Here is a 15,293-nt window from a genome sequence, read left to right as displayed (position 1 = left end):
AATAAAGAATCTGTTTAGGGTCTATGGCAGAGCAGAATAAAGCCAGGCAGGAAATCCAGAGAGATAGAGAAAGTAGGCAGAGTCAAAGAGATGCCATGTAGCTGCCTAAGAAGGACCCAGAAACTTTCTGGTAAGCCACATCCTCATGGCGATACACAGAATAATAGAAATGGATTAATTTAAGATGTAAGAGCTAGCTAGGAATATGCTAGTCATTGGCCAAACAGTGTTGTAATTAATATAGTTTCTGTGTGATTATTTGAATATGAGTGGCAGGGAAATGAACAGGCAGTCTTCGCCTACACCTGTCTGCCTGTGAAAGGTGTCAGATCACCTGAAACTGAACCTACGGTTATGAGCTGTCATGTGGGAGCTGGGAATCGAACCCGGGTCCTCTGGAAGAATAAACAGCCAGTGGTTTTAACCACTCGGCCATCTCTCCAGCCCCCACCTGACTTTTAATCAGACTCAAGAAACAGAAATCTGCTCAAGGTTGCTGAGTAATAGCTTCACCTGATGAGCCATCTTTTAAGACTCTGCCTTTCTAAGAGGTGCCAGTGATGCCCTTTTCAAATGGACGATTCACTAAATGGATGGCTTCTCTCTTATCAAAGACTCATGATTGAAAATAAGGTTGGGGAAGAGACAAATTGTGTACAGTTGTATCATTTAAGCTCACCTTCAGGCATGTACACGTTTTTAAAAGTCAACATTACGGAGGCAGCAGAGCCTTCTATGAGTCTAGGAAGGTCCTTCTCAGAACAACGTGCATTACATTTGGTTTGCACACGGTTTGTTACTGCATTAAAGTATGCAAAACAAAGTATCTCATCCACAAAGCTAATTGTAACTGGAAAAGGGTGTGAGATCTCTGCATGGCAACACCAAGCCTCACATCTTGTAGGCCACTTTCTATTGTTCTCCTTCTTCCCTCCTGTACACTCTTTCTGAGACAGGGTCTCTGTAACCCTGACTGTCCTGGAACTATGTGGACTAGGCTGACCTCAGAGACCTATCTGTCTTGGCTTCCTTAGACTGGGATTGAAAGTGTGGGTCAGCATGTCTGGTCCACTTGCCTCCTTATTATTGTTATTTTATTTGTATTTAATGGAAACTCAGGGAATAAATGTAAATATCCTCAAGTAGACTAATTATCCTTCTACCTTTTCAAGTCAGTGGGGTTTCATATGGAGGGAATGTAATTCACCATGTCATCTAATGTCTGATTTACAGTATAGCAAGTCACACATTGTGGAGCCCAGCTGCCTATCAGAGGGACAGGACACTCTTACCCACCCTACCTTGGATCTGTGTGCCTTCTTTAGTTGGACCTAGGAAGATACGAGAGCTGACTGACAACAGTAATGTGCATGTCACTAACTCTCCAGGTACACGGGTCTTCACAGAAAGAGAAGTCTAAACACGTGACAGATATAGTGCTCTCATATTGCTTTAGACAAACACAATCTGGAAAGGACTAGTAAGTTCCTTAAAAGGTGTATGTGTGGGAATTATGTCAGAGTTTGTTTATTCCAGTTCACTGTGACCCCAATTAGTAGTATCGGTGATTAACTTTACTTTCTGTCCTTTGTATATAAAGGATATCTTCCCAAAACAGTAAGGCTTGCTATAATGAAAAGGGACAAACGGTCTCTTTGGAGGGTCGACCTCTTCAATTCATTTTAAACTGAAATAATTACCAATCTGGCATTTCTGAGATAGTATGTCTTTACCTTCTTCATTTCAAATCCTTCTAATTAGGTAAAACCTATGCAACCTAGGATAAGTTCTCTAACATCTCTGTGCCCCAGGTGGATCTTAACCATGACGGTAATGCTACATTTTCATTGGGATCTTAGGACAAATTAGTTACTATCTGTGTGACCCTTAGGATGCCTGATGTACATGTTTGTTAATTTAATGTGACTGACAGTAAGAAATAGGATGAATCTGTTTGGCATCTTCCAGTCACCGCTGTCTTTATACAGTAACAAAACAAAAAACATACTGAGAAATCGCGGCTTACTTTCAAATCAACAGCCATTAAACGCCAACTGCGCTTGGCGCTACGAAGACAAAAAATAAATTTACATGGCCTCTGCCCTTTCAGAAGTTAATCTTTCTTTTCTAAATTTGGAATGTGTGCTTACATAGAAAAGCTCAAAAGAATAGAGAACAAAAACTACTAGACGGGTATGTAATTATCTACTAAGCTCACAGAAAATTCAAGTACTCTTAAGAGGAAGAAAAGCTCAACAAACAATCGAGTATGCGTTTATTTTGAAACCTGAAGTTGGTAACTGCGATGATGCACAAAACAGTACTTGTTTAAAATTAGTAACATTTCCTCTTAGGAAATCGGTGGTATCACCTGTCAAGAAATACGCGATGGATCCGTGTGTTGGGATAACACCTAGAAGAGCGAAGGGAAGAAGCTCCAGTAGCAGTTGGGAGCGGAGAGCAGGCCTTCCTGGCTGAGGCTGACCCGAGGATCAGGAGGGGCCGCAGGACTCAGAGGGGCACAAGTAGGTTCCTCCCACCACCCATGAAGGATCTCCCTCCTGTGAGCAGCCTCTGCGTGCGGAACCCGCGCCACTCGGATGCAGGAGCAGGCCGAGCCCCGGCACCGTGCCCCCCCACTCTGCTCTAGGGCACCGGGTGCCACGCGGAGGAAGGATTCGTAGTTCTACCAAGGTAACGGTTTCCACGTCCCTCCGCTACCTCGGGATTGGCCTCCGAGCGCGAGTCGAGCAACCGGTCACTGCTCCAGCCCGGCACAGAAGAGTTCCCGCCCGCCGGGGGGGCTTGCGCCGACATCACTTCCGGTGCGCCCGCCCGCTCGCGAAGAAGCTCCGGGCCCGAGGTCGCGCTCCGGGTGTGCGGCTGCCGGGGGCGCGCGGTGCCGGGGGCGCGCCTGGAGGGCGGGCTCGGGAAGGGGGAGTGTCCGCGCGCCGCCGCCAGCGCCACAGTCCCTGTCGCTGCCGGAGAGCTCGCCGCATCTCTCCCCGACACCCGGCTGCTCCGCGCGCCCTGACGCCGCGCTCCGGGGTCTGCGGGAGCTGAGCAAAAGCGGGAGTTGCTGCAGACTGCGGGGCGGCGGGACGGCCCCGGTCCCCTCCCCTCCGTCACCCCTGCTCGCGGTCTCCCGGGTCATGGGGAACACTGCGATCGCCAAGAAAGGCAGCGAGGTGGAGAGCGGTGAGTCGAGTCTAAGATCCGGGCTGGGTTCCCGCCGGGTGGGCCGGGGTGCAGCGCCCCGGGCCAGAGTCCCCCAAGGCCGCGAGGCACCGGCCAGGCCTTGCAGCGGCGCCCCTAGCAGTTGCAGGAGCCCCGGAGATTGGCCGCCTTCTTCTCTGTCCCCTCCCCCACTCAGGCCTGAGGGGTGAGGGCCAAGCGCCGGGACTCATCGGAGAGAGGGAGGGCGGGCTGAGCGGTCCCTGTGATTCTCTTTCTTACTAGAGCAAGGAGGACTGCCACAGTCTGGAACGCTTCCCCAAATATGGTCCTTGAAAAGAAGTCCCTTTTGTGATCGCACCCTTCACTCTTTCGCTCTTCTCCCTTCTCCCAGCGTCCCCAACACCCTGACCCTCTTTTAGGGAGCTACAGGTAGTGCTTTCGGGTTGAGTTGACTCTTTCTCCTCCAACTCCTGAATCCATCCCAATCTTATCACGAGGTGAGTGCCCGTGTGGGGGTCTCCAAAGGTGACATTAAGCCCCCGTGTTCCAGGATCTTTCTTTCATCCCGTAGATTGGAAATGGCCAACATAAACACAAGCAGCAACTTTATCCATTCGAGGCAGGGAGAAAGTGAAACAGGCTTGCTTTCGCTCTAAACATCAAAAGTGTTTCAGGGTGCCTGTAGAACTTAAAGGTCTTCTAGAGTTGAAGTTCTTCAGACATGGTGGGTTGATTTCTCCTGAAAGTGCAACGCATTCGGTTCTTTACACCAAATCTCAAGACAAAAGGGTCGTGGAAATCGAATTTCCGTTTGGCAGCATGGTTTTATATATAAGCACACGCATGTACACGCACAGTGTAACAAGTTGTGAAGTAAAAATTGTGTGCCATTGTAGGGTTACACACACTAGATTTTATGATTCGGAATAATTGAAGGCACTTGCTGTTCGTTACATTGCCATAAGTAAATGACATCCCAGTGCTTGATGTAAGGCTGACAATTAGTTCATGTTTATGTAAATAGCATCTCCCATTGTGCCTGTGTCTATAACAGAGGAGTCAAGCTAACCTTATAATAAGCTACCAGGCAGCTTTTCTTCTGTATAAATAAAGCAGAATTGAATTGACTGAAGGGGGTCTAGCTATTGTGTAGTGTAAACAGCAAAGTCAGAATTTATTTTATGTTCCATCAATAACGTTCGATCCGGAAAGTTACATGAACAGTGTACAGACTGTTAGTGAGCTTCTGACAAGGAGATGTTGACAAACAAATGTAGAAGCAGGACTTCCATATTCTTTTATTAATTGTACACATGTAGTGACTAGTCGTGCTGATTCACGAAGGATGAAGAATGACAAATTCTGTGCCCACTTGATATTGCTGTCTCCCTACCTCTTGTTGTGTTATGAAAATGTGCTTGATCATTGAATCAGCCCAGCGATTTTCTTAGCAGGTGCTTCTACGGTTCTTGTATTTTTAATAGTAGTTCATGCTCCTGTACTCTATACGTTTCTGCTACGAAGATTCCAGACCAATTTCCCCCTAGATAGTGTTAATTTAAACTGGTAGCTATGACAAAATCTTGTGTAAGTTTATTTATAGAAACTGAAAATCATTATAATAGTTTGAAAAAAAAGTTGTGAAGTGTCAAGAAGGAAGATAGCAAATGTTATTTCATCAGAAAACCGTAAGAGACATTTGTGAATCAGCTTTAGTGGTTTTGTTTGGAGCAACGTTAACTGGCATGTGTTGATAGTCTTCTGTAGCAAAGACTTCACATTATGTTTTAAAAGCTTAATGATTGACCATGTCTTATCATTGGGGACCTAACTATTTTGTGTAGTTTTCAAATGAATTACTCTAGAGATTTGTGGCTCAAAATTTGAATATAATTATTTAAATTTCTCTTGATAAGCAGAATAAACTTTTAGAAATATGCATGATCTTAAGAGTTGAATCAATGCATTTATCCCATCTCAAGACTCAAGTGCCAGACCTCTGAGGAAGTTGGGTTTGAGGTCATGCTATTAACAACAGTAAAGAGCAGGATGCTCTGACTGCATCCTGCATCACTAGACAGTCCAGCTTCCAGATTATTTACCAAGTGTTTTGGGTTTAGTTTTAAACCCTTTGGACAAAATATTAACATTTTACTATCTTGTGTCAGCTGAAAGGTAAAATGTAAGTGCTAACATTCTGAAAGTAAAATTAGAACTCAGAAAATTATCAGTAGGGAAGTATTTGATTTGAAAAGCTAATTAAAGATATGAAGGTAAGATTTTGCGGTTTGATGAGGAATAAGCCTCCCACAGACAGGTAATTCTAGAGCTTAGTTCTAAAAATACTCCTGAAGAATGAAGTTGAGCATAAAGACAGATGAGAAAGGATTTTTTTTTGATGTTTTGTTTTGTTGACTTTTTGTTTGTTTATTTGTTTGTTTATTGTTAAGTTTGACTATTCCAGGCTTGTGTTGTCCTCATTAAAACCTTCCCCCTTTACTCCTAAAATTAAAGGACTCCATTCTGATCTCCACAGCTTCTAGTGATAAATTAATTCGAGTTCCTCAGAGAATTGGGATGCTTCAAAGAACAACTTTTGCTATTATATATTTTTTCTATGTGTTTTTAAAGTTATTCTCGAAATAAATGCCCTTCAAAATTTGAGTGTACTTTCTTAAACATCAGTTAATACACAGAACTGTGAACTTTTAGAAACAGAAGGCCAAGAGTCTCAGAGATGTTTTCAATCCTCATAATTTAAGACTTGTTTTAATTTGAATTAAATATGTTACTCACATAGCCTTACTAGTAATAGAATCCCTTTAATCTTTTAAAAATATATTACAGCCACAGGCTGCCTATGGATCTGTGTATTGCACACTGTCATTCAGGTCTGTGGATGAAGCTGTTGTTTGAAATTTGGATGTTTGTTTTCATGATTAGACATAGGAAAGCCACCCTGTAGCCTAATGGTTATATAATCTTTTGGGAAATGCCCCTGAAGGTGGTGCACACCTTCAATCTCAGCATTGGGGAGGCAGAGGCAGGTTGGTCTCTGGGTTCAAGGACAGCCTACTCTGCATGGCAAGTTTAGGTGAGCAATAGTGGCATTGTGAGACCTTGCCTCAAAAGAAAGAGGAAGAGAAAAAAGACCCTGAGAGACGATAGAAATTGATCAAAGAGCCGGGCGGTGGTGGCGCACGCCTTTAATCCCAGCACTCGGGAGGCAGAGGCAGGCAGATCTCTGTGAGTTCGAGACCAGCCTGGTCTACAAGAGCTAGTTCCAGGACAGGCTCCAAAACAAAACCACAGAGAAACCCTGTCTCGAAAAACCAAAAAAAAAAAAGAAAAGAAATTGATCAAAGAAAGCTATTAGCAGAACAGGTTCAACAGATGCAAACTTGTTACTGTTTTTGAGAACTAGTGTGTGCCTGCTTCTCTAGGTGGTTTGCACTTCCGTACATATTCTTTCAAATCCGGTGATGGGTTCTAATAGTGCCTCATTTTCAAAACTGGGTAAAGAAGTGATGAGTAACTTGTTTAAGGTTGCATAGTAGCTCATCAAGAATGACATTTGAACTTAGGCAAGCTGATGTCAGAACCTCTGATCTCAAGGGCTTATGCTGAGCTTTCTGAGTATCCAGTGCAAAATCAAATTCAGGACCCACAGAATAGGTCACACTTTGCTTCAGTTTATCAATTATATCTCATTGTGGTTGCTTTCAATAATGATTTATTTGGATCTTCTACCTGTCTAAAATAAGAAAGATTATCTTTCCTGTCCCAATCTCTGGATTCATATCATCATCTGTAAAATGAAGGGCTAAATTACCTTGCAGGTATTTCATTTTCAATGTGGTAAAAATGCCAAGTTAACCATATATAACTTTATACCTGTAGATATTTCATTGCTGTATTTTTTTCTACTACTCATTTCTAAATGTGTACTTTGTCTTCTGTTAGGTAGCAAGCCAAAAAGTCATTTAAACTTGCATTGCTATTATTAATGTGTTTAGAGTTTTGCACCTTCTGTGATTTCCAATAGTTTATATAACCCAGCTGCTATGATGCTAGACAGGCTCTCCACTTAGACTCTTCAGTGAAGCGGTTTCTACCCAGGTGTAGCTACCGAGAACTTGAAATGCAACTGCTGCCACTGAAGAACTGAGATTTTACCTTGGGCCTGTCTGGTTGGTGTTTGGTATATTGACAGCCATGTTTTGACAGGGCTATCTTTACATATAATAAAAATGCTATCCCTTCTTCCTATAATTTTGATAATTTGGTAATCCTGAGTGTATTTACAGAAACAAAATTCTAGGTTTATGTTTTCTCAAAAGCATCAACATTTCTTCTAAGTAACAATTTACAAAGTTGGTGAACAAATTATGGTTTAGTAGTTTGTATATGCTCATGAAGTTACCTTAAGTTCCTTTTGTTGAGACTTAGTCATAAATATAAGAAAGTATAGTTTGGTTGAAATTTTTTAGGATCAGATGTTGAGAAGAAATGAATTTAGTGTTCTCTTGCATCTTGCTTACATCTTAGAACTTGTTCTTTATCAGACTAGCTTTTAAAGGGTAATTAGAAGTAGATTATTTGTCCATATTGGCAGAGGTGCTGGAATAGTCTTCCCTGGACTTAAAGAAAAAGTCAAACTACTGAACTCAGTTTTCATTGATAGTCACATGATCTCATTTAGCTCTCAGTTTTTATTTTTGCACAGATTACTCTTTAAAACAGCCTCCTGCTTGGGGATGATTTCTCTTCCTCTTCTGCTCAGGCTCCTCTACACAGGACACAGACAGATTGTTGTTTCCATTGCTGGCAGCAGGATGATTGAGAAGCATGAAAGCCAGCTTAGAAAAGTCAGCCATGCTGAGGGGCAGAGGCAGCCCTGGGAAGAGTCTAGGTAAGCCAGAGCAGCTGTTAAGTCCTCACAGGTTACAAGTTTATCACAGTTAATTTTGATACTTAAAATTGAATTAACAAAATAAAGCAATCATTACATAATTTACAAGATTAAGAACATAGGTAAATACTACTCTATGCTAGTATAGATTTGTGGCCAAATTTTCTCAGGTAAATATATCATAAATTTTTAGTGAAAGCTTATTTTAAATAGAAAAATACAGAACTTATGGAAGATAAATATATGTACATCAGTACTGTATTATTTACTGCATTTAATCTTTCTTTAAAAACATGCTAGATTTGGAGAGTTGGCCCAGTGGGCAAGCATGAGGAACTGAGCTCACATCGCCAGAACTCATGGGAAGCTGGCACAGTAGTGCGTGTGTGTAATCTCAGTGCTCTATGGTGAGAGGGGAGGCCAAGACAGGAAAATCTCCGGAAGTCTAGTTTAGCTAGTCTGCTGCACTCTGCTGCAAACGACAGAGACCCTATTCCAACAAGGCAGACGTCGAAAACTAACAGTTGAGGTTTTCCTTTGATGGCTCTATATATAGCCATACTCACATATCACGCTCATGCACACTCCTCCAAGAGTAAGTGAGGTGGTGGCACACACTTGTCATGCCATAATAGACAGGCTAGGGCAGGAGAATCATAAGTTAAAGGCTAGCCTGACTTACATCATAAGAACTGTATAGAGTGTCTTTCCTTGTCCCTCCGCTCGTTTATTTAGCACGCAGAGATGAGCCAGTGTGTGTTAGAGTATATGTGAGACTGTAAGAATGAGGACTGGTTATATATTCTAAAGGAAATATATAAAGCAACAACAAAAAATTATTTCATAAACGGTTAATAGGAGAGCCAAGGGGTGAGGTAGATGAGATTTAAAAAAAAAAAACAAAAAACCTTTCAAAGATATGGTCCCATAGTGGGATGCTGAAATGGGAAACATCCATGAGAGGGATTATAGAAGAAAACCAAAGAAGAACAGCGTAATGTCAAGATTAGGACGTAAATTGTCTGCTATAACTAAATGGTGGAGCGTGGGGTTGGTGAGAGATTGTATAATGAAAGAACCAAAGAAAGGACAGAGGCCACCTCATGGGAAGACTCAGAATTTGACCCTAGAAACAGTTGCTAGAGACTCTGAAGTCCAGGAGAGTGATGTGATAAAATGTGGGTTCTGAAAATAAATCGTCGGCCTTGGTATGGTCCTTTAGCTTTAGCATCCTTTAGTGTATGGGGTGCAGGCAGTGAGTTGCTTTTCTGTAGCTGGTATGATGAAAGACTTGGGCATCATGTTGTCAGTTAGATTTACTGCTCTATGTCTAGGTCATTTTTTTTTTTTGAGTTAGATTTGGGGTTCTTTTAAAGACAGAAAACCACCAGTTGAGTCACTGCACTAGCTTGGCTGAAATTAGCTCTGCCTCAGCGCCTTCTGCCAGGCTCGCGGCAGCACGAGATGAGTGTCACACCTATGGTCATGTTGAGATTCACATGCTGACTCTTCGGTGACTTCTGAAACTTTCGTTTCTTTTAAGGCAATTGTTGAATTTCAGTCTGAAAGTTTATGGCAAACCTGTCTTTTCCATGTAGATTTCAACCTCAAAAATTAAGAAACTGTTTGATATTTGACTATTTTATGGTCTCACTTTGTAAAGTTTGATTGCCATTCCTTTTTAGTAGGTGACCATATAGCAGCAGGAGACTCTATGTAAGCCACACATTTGAAAGCGTGTGTTAGTCCAGGTATTAACTTTTTCTATAGGGACTGACTTTGCTGGTAATTGAGCTCCCTGAATACCAATTTAGCTTCCAACAGTGCCAGCAGGAAGCAGGTCATTGCCCTTACCTGCTCAGGAAAGGCATTGAAAGAGGAGCTTCTGGATACTAGATGACCGTCTAATTCCTTTTCTTTGGTGGAAACAGCCTGCAGAAGGCTGCTGTGGAGACAGGGGAGGCACAGAGCATCAGCAAGCAAGGGGTCTCGGGGGGAAGGCAGCTGAGTCCTAGGAGACCTGGACCTGTTAGTTTTGTTGATTAGGAAGATGTCACTCATTGTTTATAAGTCACTTATTCATTGTATGACCATACCTAGTTGAATCCTTTTTACTTACTGGAAATGCCTACATACTCAACATTTTGCACTTTATGACTTTAAAAAGCTTCTCAGTAGTTTGGGCTTCATTAAAATCACTTATTGAGTCCCATACCCCTTTATGACTAAAATTACCATCTTCATGATAATGACCCAGAATCCAGCTACCTGGGCTGTAGGTAGAGTGATTATGATGAATGTCTATGCTGACCTCCAATAACCATTCTAGAAGCTTATTTACACTGAGACTTGTGGTTTTCAGTTCATGCCACAATAGTCTGCATCCTGTCTTCATTTTAACATAAATAGTACGGAAGCCATTGACGTAAGTTTTTCACATGGGTTCTTAAAGCACTGTCACAAATCCACTCTGAGACATCAAGTGATATGGGACGTCCTTCTGTATATGTGTTGCTTTTATTGGTTAATGAATAAAGCTATTTTGGCCATTGGCTTAGCAGAATGGAGCTAGGCAGGAAAACTAAGCTGAATGCTGGGAGAAAGAAGGTAGAGTCAAGGAGAAGACATGTAGCTGCCACAGGAGACTGATGCCAGGAGGGAACTTTACCTGGTAAGCCACAGCCATGTGGCAATACACAGATTAATGGAGATGTGTTAGTTTAGGATGAAAGAGCTAGCTAGCAATACGCTTAAGCTATTGGCCAAACAGTATTGCAAATGATATAGTTTCTGAGTGATTATTTTGTGCTCTGGGCAGCCGGGAAAGGACAAGCAGCCTTCCCTAACAATCAAGCCTCCATCTGCACCCTCTGACTGGGAGTGGTCACTTGCTTCTTCTATACGTTATTAAACTTAAAGGAAGTTCTGTTTCATAGATGTAAACCTCTGAGATTGCACACATCACTGTGCTCTGTCTGCATATTTCTGTCTTCGTGGGTATTAACCTGACCCATGTTAAACTGGGCATTTGTGCTTCTGTCAGGGGAGATCACATTATGGAGTAGTAGCTGACACTCACTGCTTCATACTTCATTAAACTCCTCGGGCAGTGCATGGGTGAATCTAGCAGCTGTTCCTAAGGTCCAGATGGATGGAGTCCATCATGACAGGAAAGGCATGGCATATCATGCAGGTCAGAAATACAACCTATGACAGTATATTTGCTGTACTTGCTGCTTACAATGTTCTCCCAATCCTCAAACATCACACAGTTTTAGAGAAAAGTGGTCACTATGTGGGTCAGTATTGCTTATTTTTATTGATTATCTTTTAATCTGTTAGTTATAGCTGAGTATTTAAAGCATCTCAATGGATCTGTGTGTTTTTTCCAGTCAGCCAGATTTCATTTTAAATACATAAATTCTGTATTTCAAGATGCTAATTTTAGTATTTTTTCTTTTATAGTTACTTTATATCTTTATAAAACTCCCTTCTTTAGTTTGTCAGGCATTAGTTTTTTTTATTCATTATTTCTTACTATCATATGTATGACATACTTTCTTAATAATCTTTAAACTTTTCAATGCTTATATGGAAGGACTTCACTAGAATAATTGAGGTTTTACTAATCAACTCTGACAACTTTTATTTCTGATGTAGTTTCTTTATAGACTGGTTTTATGCTTGCCACTTGTTTCCTGTGGGTTTTGCCATACATCTCATTCTCTCGCTTTGTTCCGAGCTTCCTGGTCAGCACTGTGTTCACGTGTTGGTTCTAAGTTTTGCTCTTCTCTGTTTCTCTAGATGTTGTGTTTGTCCATGACTTTCTACACTGTCCTGTAAGCGTATTACTTTATAAATTCCAGTGAGTACTAACAGCAATGTCACACTATTGGTCACCATTTCTTTAATCTTAGCTGTAGTTTTACATGTATTTTAATTCTACATATAATTAGAATTCTATCATTATTATGGTTATTCCTTGCTATGAATTGTTTGCACACTGAGGATGAAGCCTTGTAATAACATACATTGGTCCCTAAAGTGTGTTTCCAGAGCAGCAGGAATGTCTGTCAAGGTCACTGACTGCAGAAGATACTGGCAGTGACTACAGCCAAAGAATCTGGGACTCCGCTGGACATAGATCTTAGGGATCATTATGTTTCATCAGCAGGGTGTAATGTCGGTGGTCTTGAGTCTGACTGTTCTGTGGCCATTTCTGAAAGGCTTGCCTCTCTCTGTTCTTTCTCACTCACAGCATGATCTGTTGGCTGTCTTTGTTCATGAGTGATCTCAAAAACCATCCATAATGCACATTTCTTTGATTGAAGAAAGTGAGGTAGACTTTTCCCCCCGTAACTTAAAAATAGGCTTATCAATAGCAAACAGTTAATACATATAAAATAGAATCATCTAAATTATTCTTGGGTTTAGACTCAGGGTTTTTGTTGTTTTCATTTCGAGATGCAGAAGCCAAGTTCAAGTGACTGGAACAGACTGTGCTGGGAAGCACCTGTAGTCCTATCATTAAGGAGGTAGGAGGTGAACCACGAGTTCAAGGCCAATTTAAGTTACATAATAAGGTCTTGTCTAAAAAAAAAAAAAAAAAAAAAGCAGAAATAAATAATTTTCAGTAACCTGAGAGCAGAAGTAGTAAGATTGACTTTAGGTATCACAATACCCAGGATCTCAAATACTGTAATTATACTTATGTGTGTCTTTGTCTCTGCCTCTGTCATCTTTGTTTTAAAATACTAAAGTGACCTTTTCTGGTACTCAGAAAGCAGAGCTAAAGTACCTCACACACTGCTGCCTGCTAACAGAAGTGCTCTAGACTGTATAGAAGTGCTCATAGTAGGTGGCTTAAGTTGTATCTCAAACTTCAGCAATAGAGAGTCCAGGAAATGGACTTCCTAGCTTTCCCCTTTCTGCCATCAGAGGAGAAGAGAAAGGTGTGGGGTGAGCCCCTCTGTGGCTTCCAGCGTGGTCTATTCCTTACCGACTTACATCTTTCTGCCGCTGGTCCCCAGCAAGGGCATTCACTGTATGCTCCACCTCAGATATGCTACCCTTGTTCATATAAATGAAAATACAACTTTGAACCAAATAGAGACACCTCAGATACCACCAGTCCCTCTGTCAGTCTCTAGATGTTTGCTTATGTCATTTCCTCATGGTGCTCACCGTGAGTTCTTGCAGTTCTGGTTCTGGATTGTAAAGTTAAAACTTCCATAATCATACCTTATGTAAAATTACTGAGGGAAGAAGAAAAGGAAATTGGTGTTTATAGAAACAAACACATATGTACAGACACATACAACTGAGAAGGGCCTACTTATGGGTAGCTAATATATAGTCATCTTGTTTGAGAATTGCTGTTGTGTTTATAACTTTATCATTGATCCCATGTTCCCTTCAACAGTGTATAAAGATAGAAGGTGCTTCGCCATGGTAGTAGTTCAGACAGGTACTTTTAAATCATTGAGAGTCTGGTAGTGCTTCCTGATAAGCCCATCTTAAGCAGAAACCATTTTAAGTAAGCATGTGGTGGGCACCAGGTGTGTAGGCCTGTCATGTGGTCGGTTGGGAGCTGCACCTCTCTGCCTTTGCCCAGCATCTTAAGAACATATCTCAGTGTATATTGCCAGCCTGGGAAACAGTGAAAACTAAGACATAAAATTTCAGTTTCTACTGAGTGTGCTGCTTTTATACCCTTATAATTTGAACCTTGGTAAATCAGGGGTTGTTCCTGTTGGATTGCTGAATTCATCTATCCTTACGGAAATTAGCAATGCTACTCAAGGTTGCCTGGGTCAACAGCATGTGCCACATCTCCTGCAGGAGACACCAACAGTGCCTCACTGCTGAGTCACCCCAAATAGGAACTCCCCTGCCCACTATTTCAGTGAAGTGGGGCATCCAGAACCCCTAGGTAGCACTCCCACCTTTGTGTCAAAGAATTTATTATGTCTCTTTGAAAGATGCCATCTCTTCTGAGGACTCAGCTTTATAAAATGTCAGAGCCCAGAATTACAGGGCAGAAAACATTGTTTTCAGTGGATAAGTGAACTTGGTGCTATATTCCAGTGACTCTAACATGCATAAGTTTTTAAACATTAGGTGTTTGGTATTAGACTGCTTTATAAACCTCAGGGTTTTATTGGTATGGTCAGCCAGAAAGCCGTGACAGACTTGTTACTGTTGTATGCACAGATACCGAATCAGCATCCCCAGCTAGGAAGAAAATAAATGAAGTGGTAATAAAGCCCTGCAAGAAATACTTCAGCATCGGATGTCTATAATAGTTTTACATCGTGAAAGATAATAAATGATGATGTAAGAACTTGTAATGACCAAGCCACAGAATGAGTCAGAGGTAGATTCTGTATGTAAAGGGGCTTGGGGAGTTCTTTAGTATTTTTTGTTTAATGTTTTTTTCTTTGTATATATGTTCAAGGGCAATAGAAAAAGTTATATCAAAGTCTAGAGAGTTCTCAGTGAATGACTCTAAAAAGCATGTCATAGTCGCTAGACTTTGTTTTCCCATAGCAGTGCATGAAGTAATATAATTCTTAGAATCTCCATCTTACTCTATAGCTAACTCTGTGATAGAGTTGTGAGGTCTGCCATTCGCATTTCCACCCTGTAGTCCCCATATGCATGTTAGCAGCTGAAGAAACAACACTGTTCTCTGCTCCTTAGTAAGCTTCTTTCTTATGTGAGCGTCAAGATTTCAGAGCATGTCAGGCTTTCTTGGTAATAACTAGTTTTAAATTAATTTTGAACTATGGTGTTTATTAATCCTTTATCTTTGTCGTTCTCCTACTGACTATTGAAGTTTGTGTGTCTTTATCATTGTTAGTCATCTGTGTCTGTTATCAAAAAAATAAAGATTTTTTTCTAACATGTTCATATTACTTTTCTTAAATTGACTATGTAACCAAGTGTGCATTCTGTTTGGAATTCCCCTGCTTAATACTTTGATATGATCTGCAAACTTCTTATAATTAACTTTTATTTATTTATTTTAAAAAACTATCTTTTCTCATTTTGCATACCAATTTCAGTTTCCACTCCCTCCCCTTCTCCTGCTCCCTCCAATTCCCCCCCATCCACTCCTCAGAGAGGGTAAGGCTTTCCATGGGGGGGGGGGCAACAAAGTCTACCACATTGTTTTAAAGCAAGACCAAGGCCTTCCCCACTA

At 41.3% G+C, this 15,293-nt stretch overlaps 1 protein-coding gene across 1 annotated transcript in view; it reads left to right on the top strand.

Moving 5' to 3' along the window:
• Positions 1 to 2,926: 2,926 nt before the first annotated feature.
• The window catches only part of Prkacb (protein kinase cAMP-activated catalytic subunit beta), a 77,138-nt gene continuing 64,771 nt past the window's right edge, over positions 2,927 to 15,293 (top strand). Inside the window, exon 1 of the mRNA XM_057793061.1 lies at positions 2,927 to 3,198. Within this exon, the coding sequence (XP_057649044.1) occupies positions 3,153 to 3,198 (46 nt within the window). The 5' untranslated portion in view covers positions 2,927 to 3,152. The remainder of the gene's footprint in view (positions 3,199 to 15,293) is intronic.

Source organism: Chionomys nivalis, chromosome 18, assembly GCF_950005125.1.
Source record: "Chionomys nivalis chromosome 18, mChiNiv1.1, whole genome shotgun sequence".
Lineage (NCBI taxonomy): Eukaryota > Metazoa > Chordata > Mammalia > Rodentia > Cricetidae > Chionomys > Chionomys nivalis.
This window is presented reverse-complemented; position numbering and strand designations above follow the sequence as displayed.